The following is a 24,515-nucleotide window of genomic DNA, read 5'->3' as shown; positions in this document are numbered from 1 at the left end:
TACTAGTCTTATTGATTTTGCAATGTCAGTTTTTCAGATATGTAACTGTATATACCACCCTGAATTTGCTACAGTCCTAAGTGCTAAGAAGGCATGCATACTTTTTAGATATTACCTTCTCTAGAATTTTCTCTCAATTCTTCACTGCTGATGTCTAAGGTCCTATGGTTTTTCCTTCACAAAATCCCTGATGCTCATCTGTTCCTTTTCATTATCTATGCCACCAAACAAATCTAGCACCATTTAACCAATCTTGCCTCTCCTTCCAAACCATTTTTCACCATTATCATTTTCCCACTAAAAAGCTTTTTTATTTTATTTTATTTTATTTTTTTCAGTGTTCCAAGATTCATGGTTTATGCACCACACCCAGTGCTCCATGCAATCCGTGCCCTCCTTAACACCCACCACCAGACTTACCCAACCCCCCTCTCCCCTCCCCTATAAAACCCTCAGTTTGTTTCTCAGAGTCCACAGTCTTTCATGGTTCATTTCCCCCTTTGATTTTCCCCATTTCACTTTTCAAAAAGCAGATTTTTGAGTACTGTGGGTGTGTGTGTGTATGTGTGTGTGCGTGCGTGAATACATGCCCATGTGTGTTGGTGAGTATGTGAGTGCTGATTAACATGGGAAGAATGAAATGGATAAACCCAGGATCATGAACCACAGTTTAGACCACACCTTGTATAGGAAGCGATCCTGGACATTAGTAACAATTAATAAGCATAATTCCTTGTTCTTCCATAACCTTCCTCTATTGTGGTACTGAATGTTATATTAACACATTCTGTTTTAATTATCTGATTTCCTCAGTCAGTTGTGAGTTATTTAAGGCCACTAGCTTTGTCTTTATTTTGTGGGAATCTAAAGAACTAGGCAATTCACCAACTGTTGAATGACAGCCTATGAGATTTCGTCCACCTGTAAAAATTGTTAATTTAATGTATAGGATGTCCTATAAGAAAAAATAATAATAACAATAATTATTAATTACATTTATATTTCCTCCCATAGGTTTTGGGATATACTCATCTTTATCACTTCATCTGATGCTGACAAAAACAACGTAAAGTAGGAAATTGTGGTGTTTGTTTTTATACACATTCCAGGTGAGAAAAGGGAGAATGAGGGTAGTTAAGTCTTGCCCAAGGACTATGAGTTATTTAGGCATGAAGTCGAATTGTTTCAATTCCCCATATAACATAAAAGCTATGGCAAGACCCATAAATATTTTTTCATGAACTATTTTTCCTTCAATTTCTCAAATGAAAAATATTCACACTCTTAAAATTACCAATATTGTACACTTTGGTCATCTGGATAGAAATGTTCCTTGTGATCTCACCTTGGAGCCATAGCAGACAACTTAGCCCCCACTCAAACCTGCTCCATTACCCGTCTTAAGCACCACACTGTGGTACTAGAGCTGTCCCTCAGCACCCGCAATCTGCCCAGTGAGAGTACAGTCTTCATAACATTCTTTAAGTCACCATTTAAGTAGAAATGATAGTAACTTTTCTAGACATCTCTAATTTTAGTCAATATAGGGTAAAACACCTGGCTCCACAACTCCCGTGTCAGAATTAAGGCCTCAGACTCTTGGTTGCCTTCTAGTTATGACTGCCCCAATTTTGCAGTTCTTTCCACTAAACTATATTCAACATTGGCTCCATTCTGGCAAACTCCATGACCCCTCCACATTTCATGTCACCTGATATCTTCCTAAAACATCGTTGACATGACCATTTTACCCTCATCGTTCCATTGAATCTTTTTCCAGACGGTGGCTGAACAGTGCAATTAATTTTACAAGAATTTTGAAGACCTATTTCATGCATATTCCAGGACATAGAATTTTTAATTAAAAGTATGTATCTAAAGTTTAAGGATGAGTTCTATGTTTTAAAAAAACTCTAGGGAGGATGAATTATCATTTCCATTGGACCGCTCTCTATCCTTCCACCTCATGTAACATGAAAGAATAAATTATTTTCAATCTTCACTCTTCCTTACCCATTCACTTTTCAATATAATATAACCAAAACTTACTAGGAAGGCCCAACCATCAGAAAATAAGCTGCTTCACTAATAATTTATTGTGAAAAGTACATTGATAAACACTGTGTCAATTTACTTGGTATCAGAGCATATGTTAGAGTTCATAACTATGAAATACATGTATGATAGATGTACAAGACATCTAACAAGGGTTTGTACCCATGCATTTGATATGAGAGAATTGAGATAATGGACTATAAAATTCTGAGCTTATCAAAATATTGCCAACATTAATAAAAAAAAATAAGGTCAAACAATAAATTTTTTATGTTAAAATGGCTGTGACAGCAATTTCATATTGAGCAACCCAATAACAAATACAGTAAAAATTTACTGAGTTCTCATGGTGGTAGAATTTTGCATATTTTATTTGTTTTATACTCTCAACAACCCTGATCTAGCACTATTTTATCATTTTACCTCTGAATATACTGAGGCTCAGAGGAGTTAAATAATATGCCATGATCACACAGCTAATAACTGATGGAAACTATACTAGAGCACAAGTAATGTGACTCTGGAACCTAGAATCTTTTTTTTTTTCTTAGAAAATACTTTTTTTTTTAATTCACTTAATTAACATATAATATATTCTTAGTTTCAGACGTAGAGGTCAGAGATATATCAGTGTTATATAATACCCAGTGCTCATTTTATCATGTGCCCTCCTGGATGTCCATCACCCAGCTACCCCATCCCCTCACTCCCCTCCCATTCAGCAACACTCAGTTTGTTTCCTATAATTAAGAGTCTCTTACAGGTGCACCTGGGTGGCTCAGTGGGTTAAGTCTCTGCCTTCAGCTCAGGTCATGAACCCAGGGTCCTGGGATAGAGCGCCACATCAGGTTCTCTGCTCGGCAGGGAGCCTGCTTCCCCCATTCTCTCTGCCTGCTGCTCTGCCTACTTGTGATCCCTCTCTCTCTGTCAAATAAATAAAAATAATTTTTTTTTAAAAAGAGTCTCTTATGGTTTGCCTCCCTTTCTGATTTCATCTGGTTTTATTTTATTCTCTCTTTACCTATGATCCTCTGTTTTGGTTCTTAAATTTCATACATAAGTGATATTATATGATAATTGTCTTTCTCTGAGTGACTTATTTCTCTTAGCATAATACCCTCTATGGAACCTAGACTCTTAATCACAATTTTCTTCCTGGAAGTGTAGTCATTGGGATGGCCTTGAGGAAATGCTATCTTGCAGAAGAGTGTAGTTAAAAATGATGGTTCATGCACAGGGGAATATAGATATCAACTTAATATAGACTCCAAAGATTTCTAGATCTCTTTTACTGATTTTTGTGGATTTGTTTTCTTTTTCAGGCTCATAAATAATGCATCCATATTGTAAAACTTTCAAAAAAATAATTTTATTCTTAGTAACAAGAGGAATGTGGACAATGGTCTGCTGTTAATTCTTTAATGACCTCGACTGATGATAAGGAATCTGATTTGCCAACTTCCAGGGTGTAAATATTCTTAGTATGATTAGTTTCAAATTAGCGGACTTATAAAATTCCTGAAAGTTTATAACATCTTTATTTTAATAAATTAACTTTCATCGCTTACAACTTTAATCAACACGGCATTTCTTCTGTGCATGGTATAAGGCAGGTATCTTAAACAGATGACAAATTAATTAATCCCATTTACTGAATAAACTACCTCAGATGAAAACTTTGTTACTGGGCACCTTCTGAAGTCTTTAGCACTGGCTATTGTGTTCTTACTATCTCAGAATGATCCACTCCTTATACCTGGATAACATGGAATTATTGCTTAATGGTTGTTGGTGGCCTAACATGACTCCTCTTCCTGGCTACAGTCCTCCTGGCCAGATTGTTGTGACCTTATAAAACCAAACTGTACAATAGAAATGTATCATGAAACACATAGAATTTAGAACTTTCCAGTAGCTGCATTTTAAAAGGATAAAAAGAAATAGATGAATTGCTTTTATAGTATATTTCATTTAATATACCCAAAATATTACCACAATATATAATCAACAGTTTTTTAATTGTTTGATATTAGTTTTCATTCTTTTTTTTTATACCAAGTCTTTGATATCTAGTGTGTGTGTTACACTTAAAATACATTTCATTATGGACTAGTCAATTTTCAAGTGCTCATAGACATATCTCTCTAGTGGCTACCATATTGGATGCAGCTAAAGAAAATCTCAGAATTCCCATATGGGGGTGAGGCTGATTATAAATTTTCCAGTAGAGGTTGCTACTTAAGTAGTAGCTGCCAATTTATTCACTTTCTTTTTTTTTTAACTTATTTTTTATTTTCAGCATAACAGTATTCATTATTTTTGCACCACATCCAGTGCTCCATGCAATCCATGCCCTCTCTAATACCCACCACCTGGTACCCCGACCTCCCACCCCCTGCCCCTTCAAAACCCTCGGATTATTTTTCAGAGTCCATAGTCTCTCATGGTTCACCTCCCCTTTTTTAAAATACCTCTTCCTTGAATTCTATTTTCCCTCTCACGTAACAGACCAATTTCAACTCATCCTTTATGGCTCTTCTCATACATCATTCTCCTTTAGAAGGTATTTCTAGCCTTTTTCTAGTCTTCTTGTCATGACTTATTTTGGTTTCCATCTTGAATCCTATAGGATTCTATAAAACCTACAAACACACATGCTAGAATGAGAATGTATGATTTACTACTTTGTATCCAAGTGAACATTTTTAATTATTGGAAGAAACAACCAATTAAATACGATGCAGCACCAATCATAACATGAAGCTGGAACATGGATTTTAACATTTGCTAAATGACTGAAAGAACAAATAAATGATTTTACAACTTACTACAACCATAATATGCAACAGGTAATCAAAGAAAAGGACTTTGTGTTACTTCATGAAGAAGCTTTAACATTTAACTCATCTCCTGACTATAGAAAGTGTTGACTTTTATTATATGTGAGGCCATATTTTCATTTTTCCCAACCTTCATCCACCAATGATACACACACACACACACACACACACACACACTCTAATTTTATCATAATGAACTCCCTTTTAACATGTTCATCATTTCCTCATTTCACTCAACTGGAAGTTACAACTGTTTTCCCAGGCACCATATTTCAGATTTGAACATATGTTGATTTTAGTTTGTGAAGACTCTTTTCTACAAAATAAATTTTCCCTTTCCATACTTAATAAATGGTATTCTTGAATTGTTAATGTCTTTGAAAACAAAGGACATAATGAAAAAATAATCATATTTTCAACCAATGGTAATTATTAGAATTGTCTTCATCTTTTCGTAAGAATAATGAGATTAACCCAAAGCAGTCATTCCTTAGCTATGACTAACAAATGTTCCACCTGTGAAAAGTGCTCAACTCTTGCAAGAACTTCCATTTCCTCTTCAGTAAAACACATTTTATCTTGGGTATAGCCTTGCTGCAGGGTGTACATTGATGGCAGAGCCATCTTTCTTGGAAACAGCCATTTTATGGAGTTTCCTAGCTTCAGGGACCTCAGACTCAGACTTTGTGCAGTGACCCTTGTCATGGAGATGAGACAGAAAGTCATTTTTCACTGTCCGTGGAAACTGAGCCTGAAAAGAAATTCTATGTTATATGATACAGGGTTAGAGATCTAGAAAGTTACATGAGGAAAGGACACTGAACTCAGAACCCACAAACTGGTAGGCTGTCAAACTCGGACAGTAGACTGGGCTTTTCATCCCATTCTTCTATCTGAACCAACTGAGGTGCTAGAGCTCACTGAGATCCCTAGTCCTTGCTCTTTTCCACAAAAATTGTGACACTATTGATCAAACCCAAAACACAATACATTTCTCTTCTTCCTCAACAATTACTATCATACTTTCCAGTGTTTCTTATAACAGGAATTAGAATCAAATTAGAATCAAAACGCCAAAATACCTCCCTGAACTATCTTTCCAGTACTATAACCTTTACTCTCTTCCCCAGAAAGCTGCTTTATTCCTTTTATAGCACTTATCTGTCTAAATGTATTTTAATTTATTCTTATTATTATTATACCTTTTAGAATGCAAGCACTCTTAGAGAAAGACAGTGGTCTACAATTCTGCTATGGTATCTTCAGTGTGTAGGACACTTCCCTTACGAAAACATTCAAAACTATTTGTCAAACAAATGGGTTATATCAATTTCTTCAAACTCAGTGTATACAAACAAATATACATATACTTCCAGCCAAATGCACATGATATGATATGACATTTTTCCTCTAGCTTATCCTTCCCTTAGTTGTTCATGTGTCACTTGAGTCTGCTTCTAATTTCTCATTAATCCTGGAAACTCTCTCCCATGCCATTTATCCATCCATTTAGCTCTCAGACCACACCTCACCTCCCTTGGGCTTCTGTCACAACCTCTTGAATAGGTGTCCTCCATCCTCCTTTTTCCCCTCCAAATCCATTTTAGACTCAGTGTTTTTTCCAGTACACAGTTCCAAAACACTGTGATTTCTGTTGGGTTGTTAATACTGAAGTATGAGGGATATAAGAAATAAGTAGAGAAGACATTATCTCTGATGCATGATGAGAAGTAATTCTTGTGTTATATCAAGAAAGAGCCCCCCGGTTCATGGAATGTATTGTCAGCCCAATTTTCAAGAGAGGTCATAACACCTAAAAAAAAAAGGAGTAATTCACAAGCAAGAACAGAGATTTGTTAGAAGCAAAGAACTGTTTTTATTGAGAATGAGTTTTTTGTCTAACTGTGAGATGTTAGGATCCCTGAGGCAGTCCCAACACAAAATCCAGATTAAGGGAACAAAGGCCAATATTTGGGAAATAATCAGATGATACCACACAGCCTATAGCCTCAGGATCCCATCCTCACAAACGTTCACTGGGGGTCAAACCCTCTGTCAAGCATGCAATTTCCTGGACGTAGAATTCTTGGGGTATAGATTCTTGATTCAGCTGTCGCTTTGGTGGTGTCATTTCAGAAGCAAATGGGGCTTGGAGAGTGATGGTCTAGCAGCAAGAAGAATAACATCTTTGGTAGCAAAGTGGCCGGTAGCCACAGCAGCCAGAGCCAGAGCCATATCCACAGCCCCATCCTGAGCCATAGCCACAGCCACAGCCGGAGCCATAGCCGTAGCCACAACGGGAGCCATAACCACAGCCACAGCCTGAGCCATAACCACAGCCACAGCCTGAGCCATAGCCACAGCCACATCCTGAACCATAGCCACAGCCACATCCTGAACCATAGCCACAGCCACAGCCTGAGCCATAGCCACAGCCACAACGGGAGCCATAGCCGCAGCCATAGCCTGAGCCATAGCCGCAGCCATAGCCACAGGAGTTCCCGTAGTTACAACACATGTTGTCAGGAGAAGAGGATTCAGGTGGGTTGCAAGGGGATGTGTGGTGAAGTGTGGTCCCTACTACACTTGGACCCTTATATACTGCCAGTAATTGGCAAGAGCATACCATTCACCCTCTGACTTACCCAACAAGTATGTAAGAAACTTTTATGTGTCTGTCAATGTCAACAATCATTAATGTCTTAGGAAAAGCGAGCTCATTATTTGGATCTCCTTTTTTATTTAAGGAGCAGAATTTTAATTTGTTCTGCCAAAAATTGTCTCAGTAAAATCATGTGTTCTACACACCACTGATACCCAACTTCACAAGCTCCTATCATTTAATATACTTTATATAACAAGATTTGGGAGAATTAAGAAAATTATGTCCTTCTTGATTTCTCCTATTTCCTAAAATATTTACCTCTATCCCTAAGGGAGGAAATTCTCCCATCTCCTTTCTGGAATCATTGAAACTTTTTGTGAACTTCTCACACCCAGATACCTACTGCAGAAACCTACTGGCTTCTTGTGAGAGAAACCAGGGAGATGCTGGTGTCAGAGCACAGGGCAGCCCCCAGTAACATTGTAACAACTGATATAAAATATCAATAATGCTGAGATTAGAAACCTTGGTGTATAGCTTCACAATGATAAATTACCTTCTCTCTTTACTTTTGTATAATTCCAAGTATTTCCTTTCTTCTCAACTAAACCAAACATCTAACCTTTCCATCACTTAATGTGAAGACTAAAATCAAAACAAACAAACAAAAAGATAGGAAAGTGTTATATGTTTGTTTGTTTGTGATGTTTTTGCTACCTTTGGTTGTCTAGGTTTTACCTAAATCATCAATATCCAAAGCAGGAAAAAAACAAAATTTTAATTGCCTTTTACTGTCATAACTATGACAACTAAGTTGGGAGTACAAACTCAAGAAGATTGTACCTTCCATTCCACACTCAAATTTCAATAACAAAGGAATGAGATTTGTCTACTCATTTTTAAAAGGACTTCAACAGAGATTTTCATAAAGCTACTGAATTCTTTTTGAGAGAACTTTCATTATTACACATTTTCCCTTCATTTGGGAGTATTTTCAACTACTTTTTCTACCACTAGCTACTGGTCTATCTCCTCTCTCTACTATGTTTCATCCTTAACCAGAAGTTTAAAGAAAATGCATCCTATTCTGGTTGTTCTTTACCTATATTTTCTCTACTTTGCTGTCAACTCTTGAAATTCAAAACTATAAATTCTAATGCACAAGTTCCCTCAAGTAGGTATGTTACTTTTCAAACAACCACCTTTGGGTCAAAGGTGAAATGTTGATGAAGTTTTCTATCTTTATTGCATTATTTCTAGTAACTCTACATTGAGGATACTGATCCATGATGGCAGAAAAATATTATTCTGTGTATTCCCTGAATCACCACTTAGTTCTGAGTACCCAGTACATGATTTGAACTCAGTTATTCATTTCCCCAATCAAAAAAGATGCATTAAAACAATGTTCAATGTTCAAACATTGGTGTGCCACTTAGAAGCTGTAAGATACTTGGATACATTACCAATGTTCTCATTTCATTCAAGCTGAAAGTCTCACATATCCTTTGACTAAATGAGTCTCAAATTTCCCATCTGGAAGATTTGTGTTAATTTATGAAGACGTTTTCCAAGATGTATAAATTACCTTATATGCCCAATAAATGATCAACCCTTTACTTACTGGATATGTAAATTAGGATGCAGATACCAAATAGATGATATTCTTCTGTCTTTCAAAAACCTTAAAGCACAAGGAACTTAATGAAACGTGAGTAGACTTTCAACTGTAATTATTAGAATTCCCTTCCCTTCTTTGCAGGATTTCCGCACCTCAAGTTTACCCAAGCACAGCTCTCAGATCCAACTAATAAACATTCCGTCTGTGAGCTGCTCAACTCTTGAAAAACACTTGTTTCTTCATCAGTAGGGCATAGTGTCCTGGGCATAGCATCAGTTCCCGTGCTGATGTTGATGACAGAACCACCTTCCTTAGAATTGGTCGTTTGGTAGAGTCTCCTAGCTCCAAGGACCTCAGATTCAGGCTTTGCCCAGTGAACATTGTCATGGAGATGAGACAGACTCATTTATACTGCATGGTAGAAACTGAATCTGAAAAGCCATTTTCTTTTATAGGATATAAATGTTAGAGTTCTGGAAAGTCCCATGAGGAAAGGACCCTGAAGTCAAAACCCAACAAATTGGTACACTCTCAAACTCATAAAGTCAACCAGAAATTTTGATTGCATTCATATGTGTTCCCCAATAAAGCAAGCCCATTTAAGGAACTAGGCCTTCGCTTTGTCACTAAAAATTGCAGCACCACTGATCGAACCCAAAATTTAATGCATTTCTCTTCCCCCTTTAAACTTAGTACCAACCTTTCTAGTGTTTCCTGTAACAGGCATCAGTTCATTTGATACAAAATGTTAAAATAACTTCTTGAATTATCTCTCCAATATTTCAACTTTCATTTTCTTCCCCAGGAAGCTGCTTTATTCCTTCAATAGCAAGTAGCTGTCTAAATTTAATTTAATTAATTCTTACTAGTTTTTCTTATCACCTATTAGAATATAAGTGCTCCGAGAGGGGGAAAAAATGCCTCTGCAACTTTGTTGCTGTGTCTTCCGTGTATAGGAAAGTTCCCTTTCAAAAACCTTCCAAGAAAAGAGGGACCCCCCGGGTGGCTCAGTCAGTTAGGCATCTGCCATTGGCTCAGGTCATGATCCCAGAGTCCTGGGATGGAACTCCACATCTGGCTCCCTGCTCTGCAGGGCATCTACATTTCCCACTCCTTCTGCTCTTCAACCCTGCTCATGCTTTCTCTCATTCTTGCTCTCTCAAATAAATAAATAAAATCTTTAATAATGAATGAATGATAAAAATAAATAAACAAAACCATTCAAAGAGATGGAGTGCCTGGGTATCTCAGTTGGTAAAGAATGACTCGTGATTTCAGCTCTGGTCATGATCTCAGGGTCCTGAGAATGCCCCCACATTGGAGCCTGTGCTCACCTCGGAATGTGTATGAGATTCTCCCTCTGGGATGCTTGGGTGGCTCAGCCAGATAAAGTGTCTGCCTTTGGCTCAGGTCATGACCCCAGTATCCTGGGAATGAGTCCCTCATCTGGCTACTTGCTCAGCAGGGAGTCTGTTTCTCCCTCTGCCTGCCATTCCCCATGCTTGCGTGTTCCCTCTCTCTAACAAATAGATAAATAATTTTTTTTAAAAAAAGAGAGATTCTAGCTCTCGCTCTCACTCTCTCTCTCTAGCATCCCTCTCCCCTGGTCATACTTTCTAAATAAACAAACAAGCAAATAAATAAAATCTTAACAAGAAAAAAAAAGTCAAAGCTATTTGGCATTAACTGACTTAAAATAATTTCCAATTCAATCCTTGCAAATAAATATTTTTTTCACTTCTGTCAAAATGCACATGATATGATATTACATTTTTACTCTAATTTACCATTCCCTTAGTTGTTCATGCATCACCATGCATCACTGCTTCTAATTTCTCATTATTCCTGGAAACTCTCTCTTCCATGACATTCATCTACCCAGTCAGCTCTCAGACCACACCTCCTCTCCCTTGGGTTTCTGTCACAAGCTCCTGAATAGGTGTCCTCCCTCCTCCTCTTTCCCCATCACCTCAATTCTAAATACAGAGTGATTTTCAGAACACAGTTCTGTAATAATGTGTGATTTGTGTTGTGTTGTGTTGTGTTGTGAGTGCCTGAACATGAGTAATATGAGAAATAAGTGAAGAAGACATTAAATCTGGTGTACAATGAGAAGTAATATGTGTTATTATGCCAAGAAATAACCCCAGGATTATGAGGCATATTGTCAGCCCAATTTTCAAGAGTAGCCACCTCAAAAAAAGGAGTAATTCACAAGCAAGATCACAGAGATTTTTTAGAAGCAAAGAACCATATTTATTGAGAATAAGTTTTTTGTCCAACTGTGAGATGATAGGATCCCTGGAACAGTCCCAACACAGAATCCAGATTAAAGGAACAAAGAACAATGTCTGGGAAATAGTCAGATGATACCACCCATCCTCACAAACATTCACTGGGAGTCAAAGCCTCTGTCCAGCATGCAATTTCCTGGATGTAGAATACTTGGGGTATGGATTCTTGCTTCAGTTCTTGCTTTGGTGGTATCATTTCAGAAGCAAATGGGGCTTGGAGAGTGATGGTCTAGCAGCAAGAAGAATAACATTTTCTGTAGCAAAATGGCCGGTAGCCACAGCAGCCAGAGCCAGAGCCATATCCACAGCCACAGCAGGAGCCTTTTTCATAGCCCCATCCTGAGCCATAGCCACAGCCCCAGCCACATCCTGAGCCATAGCCACAGCCACATCCTGAGCCATAGCCACAGCCGCAACCTGAGCCATAGCCACAGCCACAACGGGAACCATAGCCACAGCCATAGCCAGTTCCATAACCACAGCCAGAATAGGGGCCACATCCATAGCCATAGCTGCATCCGCAGCCATAACCACAGGATTTCGCATAGTTACAACACATGATGTCAGAGAAAGAGAATTCAGGTGGGCTAGAAGTAGACGTGTGGTGAAGTGTGGTCTTCTACTTCCCCTGGACCTTTTTATACTGCCAGTAATTGATAGAGCATACCATTCACCCCCTGACTTACCCAACAAATATGCAAGCAACATTTATGTGCCTGTCAATGTCAACAATCAATAATGTCTTGGGAAAAATAAGCTCATTATTTTGGAGACTCCCATTTTATTTAAAGAGCAGCATTTTAATTATCTCTGTCAAAGAATAATCTGAGTAGAATCATGTGCTGTACATACCACTGATACACAACCTTATGAGCTCCTAGCATTTAATCTACCTGATATAACAAGGTTGGGGGAATTTAGGTAAATTTTGTTCCTCTTGATCTCTCATCTTTCCTAAAATATCTACCTCTTTCCATAGGGGAGGGAATAGCTGCCCTCTCCTTTCTGGAATCATTGTAACTTTTTTTTTTCTTTTAAGATTTATTTATTTATTTATTTGACAGAGAGACACAACGAGAGAGGGAACACAAGTAGAGGGAGTGGGGAGAAGCAGGCTTCCCTCTGAGCAGGGAGCCTGATGCAGGACTCCATCCCAAGACTCTTGGATCATGACCTGAGCTGAAGCCAGACGCTTAACAACTGAGCCACCAAGGTCCCCTCATTGCAACTTTTTACCAGGCTTCTTGTACCCTGATACTTATTGCAGATACCTGCAGGCCCCTTGTGGTAGGAAGGAAGAAAGATGCTTAATTCAGGACAAAGAACAGCCCCCAACAATATTGAAACATTTGAAATAAAATGTCAATCATGCTGTGATCTAGAAACCTTGATATTTAGCTTCACATCAATAAATTAGCTTCTTTACTGGTATCTAATTCCAAATATTCCCTTTCTTCCCAACTAAATCAAATATCCAATCATTCCATCACCAGACATGAATCAAAAAAAGAAGAAAGGGGTGCCTGGGTGGCTCAGTGGGTTAAGCTACTGCCTTCAGCTCAGGTCATGATCTCAGGGTCCTGGAATCAAGCCCCCCATCTGGCTCTTTGCTCAGTAGGGGGCCTGCTTCCCTTCCTCTCTCTCTGCCTGCCTCTCTGCCTACTTGTGATCTCTGTCTGTCAAATAAATAAATAAAATCTTTAAAAAAAAAAGAAGAAAGAATGAAAGATTTCTCTTTTGGGGGTTTGTTTCCTTGTTTGCTAAGATGTTTTAGCTTATCTTGGTTCTCTAGGGTTTACTTAAATCACCACTTTCCAAACCAAGCAGAATCCAAAATTTAAATTACTTTCTCCTGTAACCACTATGAAATCCAAGTTAGAAGGGAGTACAACCTTAGGAAGGTCATTGCTTCGACTCCACACTCAAGTTTCAGTAAAGGAAGTGAGCGTCATCCGCCCCTTACTTAAGACCTTCAACAGGAATATTAATGAATGTACTGAATTCCTTTCTGAGAATTTTCATTAGTAGACATTTTCCTTATATTGAAAGTACTTCCTACAACTTTATCTATTATTGGTCACTGTTTTATCTCATCATTCTGCTATGTTTCTTCTCTTCTGAGAAGCTTAAAGAAAATACACCCCATTCCAATTATTCTTTATTTTTATTTTCTCTACTTTTCTGTCATTCTTGAAATTTTAAACTGTAAATTTATATATATATATTTTTTTTTATTTATTTTCAGCATAACAGTATTTCTTGTTTTTGCACCACACCCAGTGCTCCATGCAATCCGTGCCCTCTCAAATACCCACCACCTGGTTCTCCCAACCTCCCACTCCCCACCACTTTAAACCCCTCAGATTGTTTTTCAGAGTCCATAGTCTCTCATGGTTCACCTCCCCTTTCAATTTCCCCCAACTCTCTTCTCCTCTCTAACTCCCCTTGTCCTCCATGCTATTTGTTATGCTCCACAAATAAGTGAAACCATATGATAATTGACTCTCTCTGCTTGACTTATTTCACTCAGCATAATCTTTTCCGGCCCCATCCATGTTGCTACAAAAGTTGGGTATTCATCCTTTCTGATGGAGGCATAATACTCCATAGTGTATATGGACCACATCTTCCTTATCCATTCATCCTTTGATGGTTCTTTCCACAGTTTGGTGACCGTGGCCATTGCTGCTATAAACATTGGGGTACAGATGGCCCTTATTTTCACTACATCTTTATCTTTAGGGTAAATACCCAGGAGTGCAATGACAGGGTCATAGGGAAGCTCTATTTTTAATTTCTTGAGGAATCTCCACACTGTTCTCCAAAGAGGCTGCACCAACCTGCATTCCCACCAACAGTGCAAGAGGGTTCCCCTTTCTCCACATCCCCTCCAACACATGTTGTTTCCTGTCTTGCTAATTTTGGCCATTCTAACTGGTGTAAGGTGATATCTCAATGTGGTTTTAATTTGAATCTCCCTGATGGCTAGTGGTGATGAACATTTTTTCATGTGTCTGATAGCCATTTGTATGTCTTCATTGGAAAAGTGTCTGTCCATATCTTCTGCCCATTTTTTGATATGATTATCTGTTTTGTGTGTGTTGAGTTTCAGGAGGTCTTTATAGGTCCTGGATATCAACCTTTTGTCTGTACTGTAAATTTTAATGCACAAGTTCCATAGAATAGATACATTCCTTTTCAAACACCTACCTTCCCACCAAAATACTCCTGAACTATTGAACATGTTTTCTACACTTATTGCATAGTTTCTAGTCACCTCCATTCAGATCCCAGATACTGATCCATGATGTCAGAAAAAAAAAAAAAACCTCTTATTCTGTGCATCCCTGAATGACTAATTAGAGTTCTAAATAGAGTTTTAAATAGAGTGCACAGGACATAATTTGAACTTAATCAATACTTTTGTCATTAAAAAACAGATGCATTAAAGCAAAAGCATGTTCAAGTATTTTTGTGCCAGTTAGAAGCTCTAAGATATTTTGATATATTTGATATATTGATATATTGTCACAATATTCTCGTATCATTCAAGCTGAAAGTCTCAAATGTTCCTTGACTAAGAGGGTCAAAATTTCACAATGTGATTATGTGTTAGTTTATGAAGACATTTTTCTAGATGTATAAATTATCTAATAGGCTCAATAAATGATCAACTCTTTACTGAGTATATAAATTATGATATCAATTGATATTATGATATCACTGCCTAATTGAAGATATTCTTCCCTTTCAGAAAACCTTCAAGGACAAGGATCATAATAAGACAATGAGTAGATTTTCAACACACTGTGATTATGAGAATTCCATTCCCATCTCTGTAGGGTTTCTCCACCTCAGATTTACCTAGAATAGTCAGTCCTCAGATCTGGCTTACACAGGATTCCACCTGTGAAAAGTACCTAACTCTTGATGAATTTCTTTTTCTTCATTGCTAGAACATATTATATCCTGGGCATAGCCTCACTCCAGGTCTGACTTTGTTGGCAGAGTTACCTTCCTTGCAGACAGTCATTCTGGAGAGTTTCCTAGATTCAGGTACCCCAAACTCAGATTTGTGCAGTGACCTTTGTCATGGAGACAAGACAGGGCATCATTTTTCACTGCTCATGGAAACTGAGCCAGAAAAGACATTCTATAATATAGAATACAATGTTAGAGAACTGAAAAGTCACATGGGGAAGGGAATCTGAAAACAGAATCCACAAAGTAGTAGATTCTCAAAGTCAGATAGTAGGCTGGGCTTTTCATCCCATTCTTATATCTGTACCATTTCACACACAGAGCATGCCATTAACCACTTGTCCTTGCTCTTTTCCACTAAAAATTGTTACACACTGATCATACACAAAACAATGCATTTTTCTTCTTCCTTTACATGAAACACTGCCCTTTTGTGTAACAAACACTAGTTCATTTGACACAAAATGTCAAAATACCTCCCTGAACTGTATCTCCAATATGTAACCTTCACTGTCTTCCTCAAGAAGCTGTTTTATTCCCTCCATAATGGTTATCTGCCTAAATGTATCTTGGGTTTTTTTTTTTCTTTTTCTTATTATCACCTATTAGAATGCAAACACTCTGAGAGCAGGAAACTCTTGTGAAATTTTGTTACTGTATCTTCAGTGTATAGAGCAGTTCCCTTACAAAAACACTGGAAACTATTTATCAAAAAGTGACTTAAATCAATTTCCTTAGAGATGCCTGGGTGGCTCAGTTGGTTAAGTGACTGCCTCATCTCAGATCATGATCCTGGAGTCCCAGGATGGAGTCCCGCTTCCTGCTCAGCAGGGAGTCTGCTTCTCTCTCTGACCCTCTTCCCTCTCATGCTCTCTCTCTCTCATTCTCTCTCTCTCTCAAATAAATAAAATCTTTAATTTAAAAAAATCAATTTCCTTAAACTCAACATATGCAAGCAAATAAATATGCAGTCTCGTACACATGACATGGTACCACGTTTCCTCTAACTTACACTTCCCTTTGTTCTTCATATGTCATGTGAGTCTGCTTCTAATTTCTCATTAACCCTAGAAACTCTCTCACCCATGCCATTCATCTAATCAGCACTCAGACCGCATCTCCTCTTTCTTGGGCTTCTGTCACAACCTCCTGAAGAGGTGTCCTTCCTCCTTCTCTTCCCCCTGCACCAGCTTCATTCGGAACACAGTGCAATTTCCAGGGCACAGTTCTGAAATACTGTGTAATTTCTTTTGGGTTGTGAGTGCCTGAGCAGGAGAGAATTGAGAAATAAGTGAAGAAGACATCTCTGATGCATGAGGAGAGGAAATGTTTGTGTTACATCAAAGAAGAGCGTAGGGTCATGAAGCATATTGTCAGCCTAATTTTCTAGAGTAGCCATAACACCTCAAAAGAAAGGAGTAATTCACAAGCAAGAACACAGAGATTTGTTAGAAGCAAAGAACCGTTTTTATTGAGAATGAGGTTTTTGTCCAACTGTGGGATGTTAGGATCCCTGGGACAGCCGCAACACAGAATCCAGATTAAAGGAACAAAGACCAATATTTAGGAAGTAGTCAGATGATACCACACAGCCTAGACCCTCAAGATACCATCCTCACAAGCGATCACTGTGGGTCAAGCCCTCTGTCAAGCCTGCAATGTTCTGAATATAGAATACATGGGGTACGGATTCTTGCTTCAGCTGTCACTTTGGTGGTGTCATTTCAGAAGCAAATGCGGTTTGGAAAGTGATGGTCTAGCAGCAAGAAGAATAACATCTTCTGTAACAAAATGGCCAGTAGCCACAGCACCCAGAGCTAGAGCCATATCCACAGCCACAGCAGGAGCCTTTTCCACAGCCCCATCCTGAGCCATAGCCACAGCCACAGCCACAGCCTGAGCCATAGCCATGGCCACATCCTGAGCCATAACCACAGCCACATCCTGAGCCATAGCCACAGCCACAACGAGAGCCATAGCCACAGCCACAGCCTGAGCCATAGCCACAGCCACAGTCTGAGCCATAGCCACAGCCACATCCTGAGCCATAGCCACAGCCACAGCCTGAGCCATAGCCACAGCCATAGCCTGAGCCATAGCCGCAGCCATAGCCACAGGAGTTCCCGTAGTTACAACACATGTTGTCAGGAGAAGATTCAGGTGGGTTGCAAGTGGATGTGTGGTGAAGTGTGGTCCCTACTACACTTGGACCCTTATATACTGCCAGTAATTGGCAAGAGCATACCATTCACCCCCTGACTTACCCAACAAGTATGTAAGCAACTTTCATGTGACAATCACTATCAAAAATCTTAACGTCTTTGGAAAAGTGAGCTCATTAATTGGAATCTCCTCTTCTATTTATTTTTCTCCCAATTTATTTAAAGAGCAGCATTTAGTTTTCTCTGTCAAAGAATTGTCTCAGTAGAATCATGTGCCCTATATACCACTGATACCCAACTTTACAGCCTCTCATTGTTTAATATACCTGATATAACAAGGTTGGGAGATTTTAGGAAAATTTTGCCACTCTTGATGTCTAATCTTCCTAAAACATCTACCTCTGCCCACACGGGGGGAAAAAAAATACTCCCATTTTCAAACTAGAATCATTACAACTTCCTATCAGGCTTTTTGAACCCAGATGACTACTGTAGATATATCTTTGGGTCCTTGTGGGAGAAATGAGTGAAGATGCTCTTTTCAGGACAGAGAAAAATAGTCCCCAGCATTGCAATATCTGATTTGAAATATCAGTATTGTGGATATCTACAAACCTTGGTGTGTAGCCTCACATCAATAAATTAGCTTCTTGCCTTACTGGTGTCTAATTCCAAATATTTCCATTCTTCTAAGGTAAGGAAACATTCAACCTTTCCAACACCAATCAGAAAGAAAGAGAGAGAAAAAGAGAGAAAGAAAAGGGAGAAAGAAAGAGAGGAAAGAAGGCAGGAAGGCGGAAGGGAAGGAAGAAAGGTGTCTTGAGTTTGGGGTTTTTTGTGGTGTTTTTGCTTATCATGGCTGTCTGGGTTTTACCAAAATCACTGTTTTCTGAAACAAGCAGATCCCAAGACTTAAATTACCGTTTTTTTTATTGTTATGAAATAGTTATGAAATTCTGAGCTTTGATAGTTATGAAATTCAAGTTGCAAGGGAACCTAAACTCATGAAGATCATTCCTTCTGTTATTCCACACTCAAATTTCAACACAAGTGAAATGAGTGCCATCCAGTCCTTTATTGAAAGCCTTCAACAGGGATTTCATAAATCTACTGAATTCCTTTTCTGAGAACTTTTATAATTCGACATCTTTCCTTCAGTTAATAATACCTCCTACTAGTTTCTCTACTGTTGGTCACTTGTGTATCTGATCACTCTGCCATATTTCATCCCTACAAGTAGCTTAAAGAAAAATACATTCCACTATACTTGCTCTTTGCTTTTATTTTCTTTACTTTTCTGTCATTCTTGAAATTCAAAACTCTAGAGACACCTGGATGGCTCAGCTGGTTAAACGTCTGCCTCTGGCTCAGGTCCTGATCCTAGGGTCCTGGGACTGAGTCCAGAATTGGACTTCCCACTCTGCGGAGAGCCTGCTTCTCCCTCTGCCTACTGCTCCCCCTGTTTGTGCTTACTTTCTCTCTCTATGACTAATATATTAAAAATTTTTTTAAAAGGAATTCAACTCTAAATTCTAATGCACAAGTTCCCTAGAACAGACCCACTCCTTTTTAAACACCTCCATTCCAATCACAATACTCATAGACTGTTGTAAAAGTTTTCTATCTTTACTGCATATATCTAGAGGGTTTCCATTCAGATCTCTGGGTACTGGTCCATAATGGCAGAAAAAAAAAATCTCTTATTCTCTGCATCCCTGAATCACCACTTAGTTCTGAGTAAAAAATAAAAAAAAAGATGCATTAAAAGAAATATATGTTCAAGGGTCAGTGTGCCCCTTAGAAGCCATAAGATATTTGGATAAATTATCATGATGTTCTCATTTCATTCAAGCTGAAAGTCTCAAACGTTCTTTGACTGAAAGAGTCACAAATTTCACATTTAGAAGATATCTGTTAGGGAATAATCTTAATCTTTTGGTATCAGTTGAGTCCTGATTTGTGACCCAGTATGTGGTCTATTCTGGAGAAAGTTCCACGTGCACTTGAGAAGAATGAGTATTCTGTTGTTTTAGGGTGGAATGTTCTGTAAATATATATATGAGGTCCATCTGGTCCAATGTGTCATTCAATGCTCTTGTTACTTTACTGATTTTCTCCTTCGATGATCTATTTCTGAGAGTGGCGTGTTAAGATCTCCAATGATGAGTGTATTCATATCAATATGACTCTTTCAGAACAATATCACTGATGAATATGGATGCTAAGATTCTCAACAAGATCCTAGCAAACAGGATCCAATAGCACATTAAAAAGATTATCCACCATGACCAGGTGGGATTCATCCCTGGACTACAAGGATGGTTCAACATTCACAAATCAATCAATGTGATAGAACAAATTAATAAAGGAAGAGAGAAGAACCACATGGTCCTCTCAATTGATGCAGAAAAAGCATTTGACAAAATCCAGCATCCATTCCTGATTAAAACGCTTCAAAGTATAGGGATAGAGGGAACATTCCTGAACTTCATAAAATCTATCTATGAAAGACCCACAGCAAATATCATCCTCAATGGGAAAAAGCTTGCAGTCTTCCCGTTGAGATCAGGAACAAGACAAGCATGCCCACTCTCACCACTCTTGTTCAACATAGTATTAGAAGTCCTAGCAACAGCAATCAGACAACAGAGAGAAATAAAAGGTATCCAAATTGGTAATGAAGAAGTCAAACTCTCTCTCTTTGCAGATGACATGATTCTTTATATGGAAAACCCAAAAGACTCCACCCCCAAACTACTAGAACTCATACAACAATTCAGCAACATGGCAAGATACAAATTCAATGTACAGAAATCAGTGGCTTTCTTATACACTAATAATGAAAATACAGAAAGGGAAATTAGAGAATCAATTCCATTTACTATAGCACCAAGAACCATAAGATACCTGGGAATAAACCTAACCAAAGAGGTAAAGGATCTGTACTCGAGGAACTACAGAAAACTCATAAAAGAAATTGAAGAAGACACAAAAAGATGGAAGACCATTCCATGCTCTTGGATCGTAAGAATAAACATTGTTAAAATGTCTATATTGCCTAGAGCAATCTATACTTTTAATGCTATTCCAATCAAAATTCCACCAGTATTCTTCAAAGAGCTGGAGCAAATAATCCTAAAATTTGTATGGAATCAGAAGAGACCCCGAATCACTAAGGAAATGTTGAAAAACAAAAATAAAATGGAGGGCATCACGTTACCTGATTTCAAGCTTAACTACAAAGCTGTGATCACCAAGACAGCATGGTACTGGCATAAAAACAGACACATAGACCAGTGGAACATAGTAGAGAGCCCAGATATGGACCCTCAACTCTATGGTCAATTAATTTTTGACAAAACAGGAAAAAATATACAGTGGAAAAAAGACAGTCTCTTCAATAAATAGTGCTGGGAAAACTGGACAGCTATGTATGTAGAAGAATAAAACTCGACCATTCTCTTACACCGTACATAAAGATAAACTCAAAATGGATAAAAGACCTCAATGTGAGACAGGAATCCATCAGAATCCTAGAGGAGGACATAGGCAGTAATCTCTTTGATATCAGCCACAGCAACTTCTTTCAAGTTATGTCTCCAAAGGCAAAGGAAACAAAAGCGAAGATCAACTTTTGGGATTTCACCAAAATCAAAAGCTTCTGCACAACAAAGGAAACAGTCAAGAAAACAAAGAGGCAACCCACAGAATGGGAGAAGATATTTGCAAATGACAGTACAGACAAAAGGTTGATATCCAGGATCTATAATGAACTCCTCAAACTCAACACACACAAAACAGACAATCATATCAAAAAAATGGGCAGAAGATATGGACCGACACTTCTCCAATGAAGACATACAAATGCAAATGGCTATCAGACACATGAAAAAATGTTCATCATCACTAGCCATCAGGGAGATTCAAATTAAAACTACATTGAGGTATCACCTTACACCAGTTAGAATGGCCAAAATTAGCAAGACAGGAAACAACATGTGTTGGAGGGGATGTGGAGAAAGGGGAACCCTCTTACACTGTTGGTAGGAATGCAAGTTTGTGCAGCCTCTTTGGAGAACAGTGTGGAGATTCCTCAAGAAATTAAAAATAGAACATCCGTATGACCCTGCCATTGCACTCCTGGGTATTTACCCCAAAGATACAGATGTAGTGAAAATAAGGGTCATCTGTACCCCAATGTTTATAGCAGCAATGGCCACAGTCGCCAAACTGTGGAAAGAACCAAGATGCCCTTCAAAGGACGAATGGATAAGGAAGATGTGGTCCATATACACTATGGAGTATTATGCCTCCATCAGAAAGGATGAATACCCAACTTTTGTAGCAACATGGATGGGACTGGAAGAGATTATGCTGAATGAAATAAGTCAAGCAGAGAGAGTCAATTATCATATGGTTTCACTTATTTGTGGAGCATAACAAATAGCATGGAGGACATGGGGAGATAGAAAGGAGAAGGGAGTTGCGGGAAATTGGAAGGGGAGGTGAACCATGAGAGACTATGGACTCTGAAAAACAATCTGAGGGTTTTGAAGGGGCGGGGGGTGGGAGGTCAGGGTACCAGGTGGTGGGTATTAGAGAGGGCACGGATTGCATGGAGCACTGGGTTTGGTGCAAAAATAATGAATACTGTTATGTTGAAAATATTAAAAAAAATTTAAAAAAAGAAGATATCTGTTAGATTAAAAACATGTTTTTCCAGATGTACAAATTACTTTCTATGCCTTATAAATGTTTGGTCCTTTACTGGACATATAAATTATGATAATCGTGCCTAATTAATAATATTCTTCCCTTTCAGAAAGAATTCAAACACATTGAACATAGTGAAACATGAGTAGACTTTCAACAAATTGTAATTATTCGATTTCCCTTCCATTCTTTGTAGGATCTCCCCACCTCAGATTTATCTGGAGCACAGTCAGTATTTGGATCAGACTTGCATATATTCCACCTGTGAAAACTCTTCACTCTTAAAAGAACTATTTCATCATCACTAGAACACAATAACATGGGCATAATGACACTCGAGGGCAGACTTTGATGGCAGAGCCATCTCTCTTGCAGCTGGTCGTTGGGTGGAGGCTCGTAGCTCCAGGGACCTCAGACTCGGCATTTGTGCAGTGACCCTTGTCATGGATTTGAGACAGTGGGTCATTTTTCAGTGTCCATGGAAACTGAGCCTGAAAAGACATTCTATGTAATAGGATACAATGTCAGAGATCTGTAGAGATCTTCCTCACATGAGGAAGGGACTCTGAACTCAAACCCACAAAATGGTAGGCTCTTAAACTCAGATAGCAGACTGGGCTTTTCATCCCATTTTTATATCTACCCCAATTAAGACCCTAGGTCACACCATTAACCACTAGTTAACCACTTGCTCATTTCCAGTAAAAAATTGTGACGCCACTAATCATATGCAAAGCATAATTAACCTCTCCTTTCCTTTACACTTAACTATCATCTGTTCCAATGTTTCTTGGAATAGGTATCAGTTCATTTGACTCAAAATGTCAAAATAACTCCCTGAACTATTTCTCCAATACTCCAACCTTCAGTATCTTCCCCAGGAAGTTGCTTTATTCTTTCCATAGCAATTATCTGTCTAAATGCATCTTACTTAATCCTTATTTTTTGGTATCACATTTTAGAATATAAACACTCTGAGAGCAGGAACTTGTCTACAATTTTGCTTCTATGTCCAGGAGATCTCCCCTCAAAACATTCAAAACTACTTATAAATTAAATGACTTATATCAATTTCCTTAAACCCAACATATGCAAGCAAATACATGTGCACTTCCATCAAAATGCACATAGTAGTATGCCACATTTTCTTCAAACTTATCTTTCCCTTAGTTCTTCATGCATTGACTGAACATGCTTCTAATTTCTCATAAATCCAGGAAACTCTATCTATCATGTCATTCATCCATCCGTTCAGCACTCAGACCATGCCCCCTCTCCCTTAGGCTTCTGTCACAGCCTCCTATATGGGTGTCATCCCCTCTCCTCTTCCCGATGCCCACCGGCTCATTCTGAACACAGTGCAATTTTCAGGGCACAGTTCTGAAATACTTTGTGATTTCTGTTGGGTTGTGAGTGCCTGAGCATGAAGGATACAAGAAATAGGAGAAAACATTATCTCCGATGCACATATGATAAGAAATGCTTGTATTATTACAAGGAAGAATCCCGGGTTCATAAAAGGTATTGTCAGCCCAATATTCAAAGGGGTCCTAACACCAAAAGAAGAAAGAAAGAAAAGAAAAAAGGAATAAATCATAAGCAAGAACACAGAGATTTGTTAGAGGCAAAGAATGATTTTTATTGAGAATAAGTTTCTTGCCCAACTGTGGGATGTTAGGATCCCTGGGACAGTTCTAACACAGAATCCAGATTAAAGGAACAAAGAACAATATTTGGGAAATAGTCCGATGATATCACACAGCCTGGAGCCTCGAGATCCCATCCTCACAAACGTTCACCGAGGGTCAAACCCTCTGTCAAGCGTGCAATTTCCTGGATGTAGAATTCTTGGGGTATGAATTCTTGCTTCTGCTCTTGCTTTGGTGGTGTCATTTCAGAAGCAAATGGGGCTTGGAGAGTGATGGCCTAGCAGCAAGAAGAATAACATCTTCGGTAGCAAAGTGGCTGGTAGCCACAGCAGCCAGAGCCATAGCCATAGCCACATCCTGAGCCATAGCCACAGCCATAACGGGAGCCATAGCCACAGCCACAGCCTGAGCCATAGCCACAGCCACAGCCTGAGCCATAGCTATAGCCACAGCCTAAGCCATAGCCACAGCCACAGCCTGAGCCATAGCCGTAGCCACAACGGGAGCCATAGCCACAGCCATAACCTGTCCCATAGCCACAGCCATAGCCACATCCACAGCCATAGCCACAGGAGTTCCCGTAGTTACAACACAT

The 24,515-nt window shown here is 38.7% G+C and overlaps 4 protein-coding genes across 4 annotated transcripts; all 4 read right to left on the bottom strand.

Annotated features, from left to right (window-relative positions):
* Positions 1-7,059: 7,059 nt before the first annotated feature.
* On the bottom strand, positions 7,060-7,413 carry LOC122910320 (keratin-associated protein 21-1-like). The gene has a single exon (XM_044254968.1). It carries the CDS (start codon positions 7,411-7,413, stop codon positions 7,060-7,062), a length of 354 nt encoding a protein of 117 aa, XP_044110903.1.
* A 4,231-nt stretch (positions 7,414-11,644) lies between these two features.
* Positions 11,645-11,974, bottom strand: LOC122910319 (keratin-associated protein 21-1-like). Its single transcript, XM_044254967.1, has one exon. The coding sequence runs from the start codon at positions 11,972-11,974 to the stop codon at positions 11,645-11,647; it is 330 nt and encodes a 109-aa protein (XP_044110902.1).
* A 5,178-nt stretch (positions 11,975-17,152) lies between these two features.
* Positions 17,153-17,536, bottom strand: LOC122910318 (keratin-associated protein 21-1-like). The gene has a single exon (XM_044254966.1). It carries the CDS (start codon positions 17,534-17,536, stop codon positions 17,153-17,155), a length of 384 nt encoding a protein of 127 aa, XP_044110901.1.
* A 6,661-nt stretch (positions 17,537-24,197) lies between these two features.
* Positions 24,198-24,515, bottom strand: LOC122910317 (keratin-associated protein 6-2-like). The gene has a single exon (XM_044254965.1). The coding sequence runs from the start codon at positions 24,513-24,515 to the stop codon at positions 24,198-24,200; it is 318 nt and encodes a 105-aa protein (XP_044110900.1).

Source organism: Neovison vison, chromosome 6 (genome assembly GCF_020171115.1).
Source record: "Neovison vison isolate M4711 chromosome 6, ASM_NN_V1, whole genome shotgun sequence".
NCBI lineage: Eukaryota > Metazoa > Chordata > Mammalia > Carnivora > Mustelidae > Neogale > Neogale vison.
The sequence above is the reverse complement of the archived record's forward strand: the minus strand, read 5'-3'. Positions and strand labels throughout refer to the sequence as shown.

What these genes read in the sequence shown, in the direction of transcription:
- LOC122910319 (XM_044254967.1), bottom strand. Translation starts at nt 11,974, where the DNA reads ATGTGTTGTAACTATGCGAAATCCTGTGGTTATGGCTGCGGATGCAGC.
- LOC122910317 (XM_044254965.1), bottom strand. Translation starts at nt 24,515, where the DNA reads ATGTGTTGTAACTACGGGAACTCCTGTGGCTATGGCTGTGGATGTGGC.
- LOC122910318 (XM_044254966.1), bottom strand. Translation starts at nt 17,536, where the DNA reads ATGTGTTGTAACTACGGGAACTCCTGTGGCTATGGCTGCGGCTATGGC.
- LOC122910320 (XM_044254968.1), bottom strand. Translation starts at nt 7,413, where the DNA reads ATGTGTTGTAACTACGGGAACTCCTGTGGCTATGGCTGCGGCTATGGC.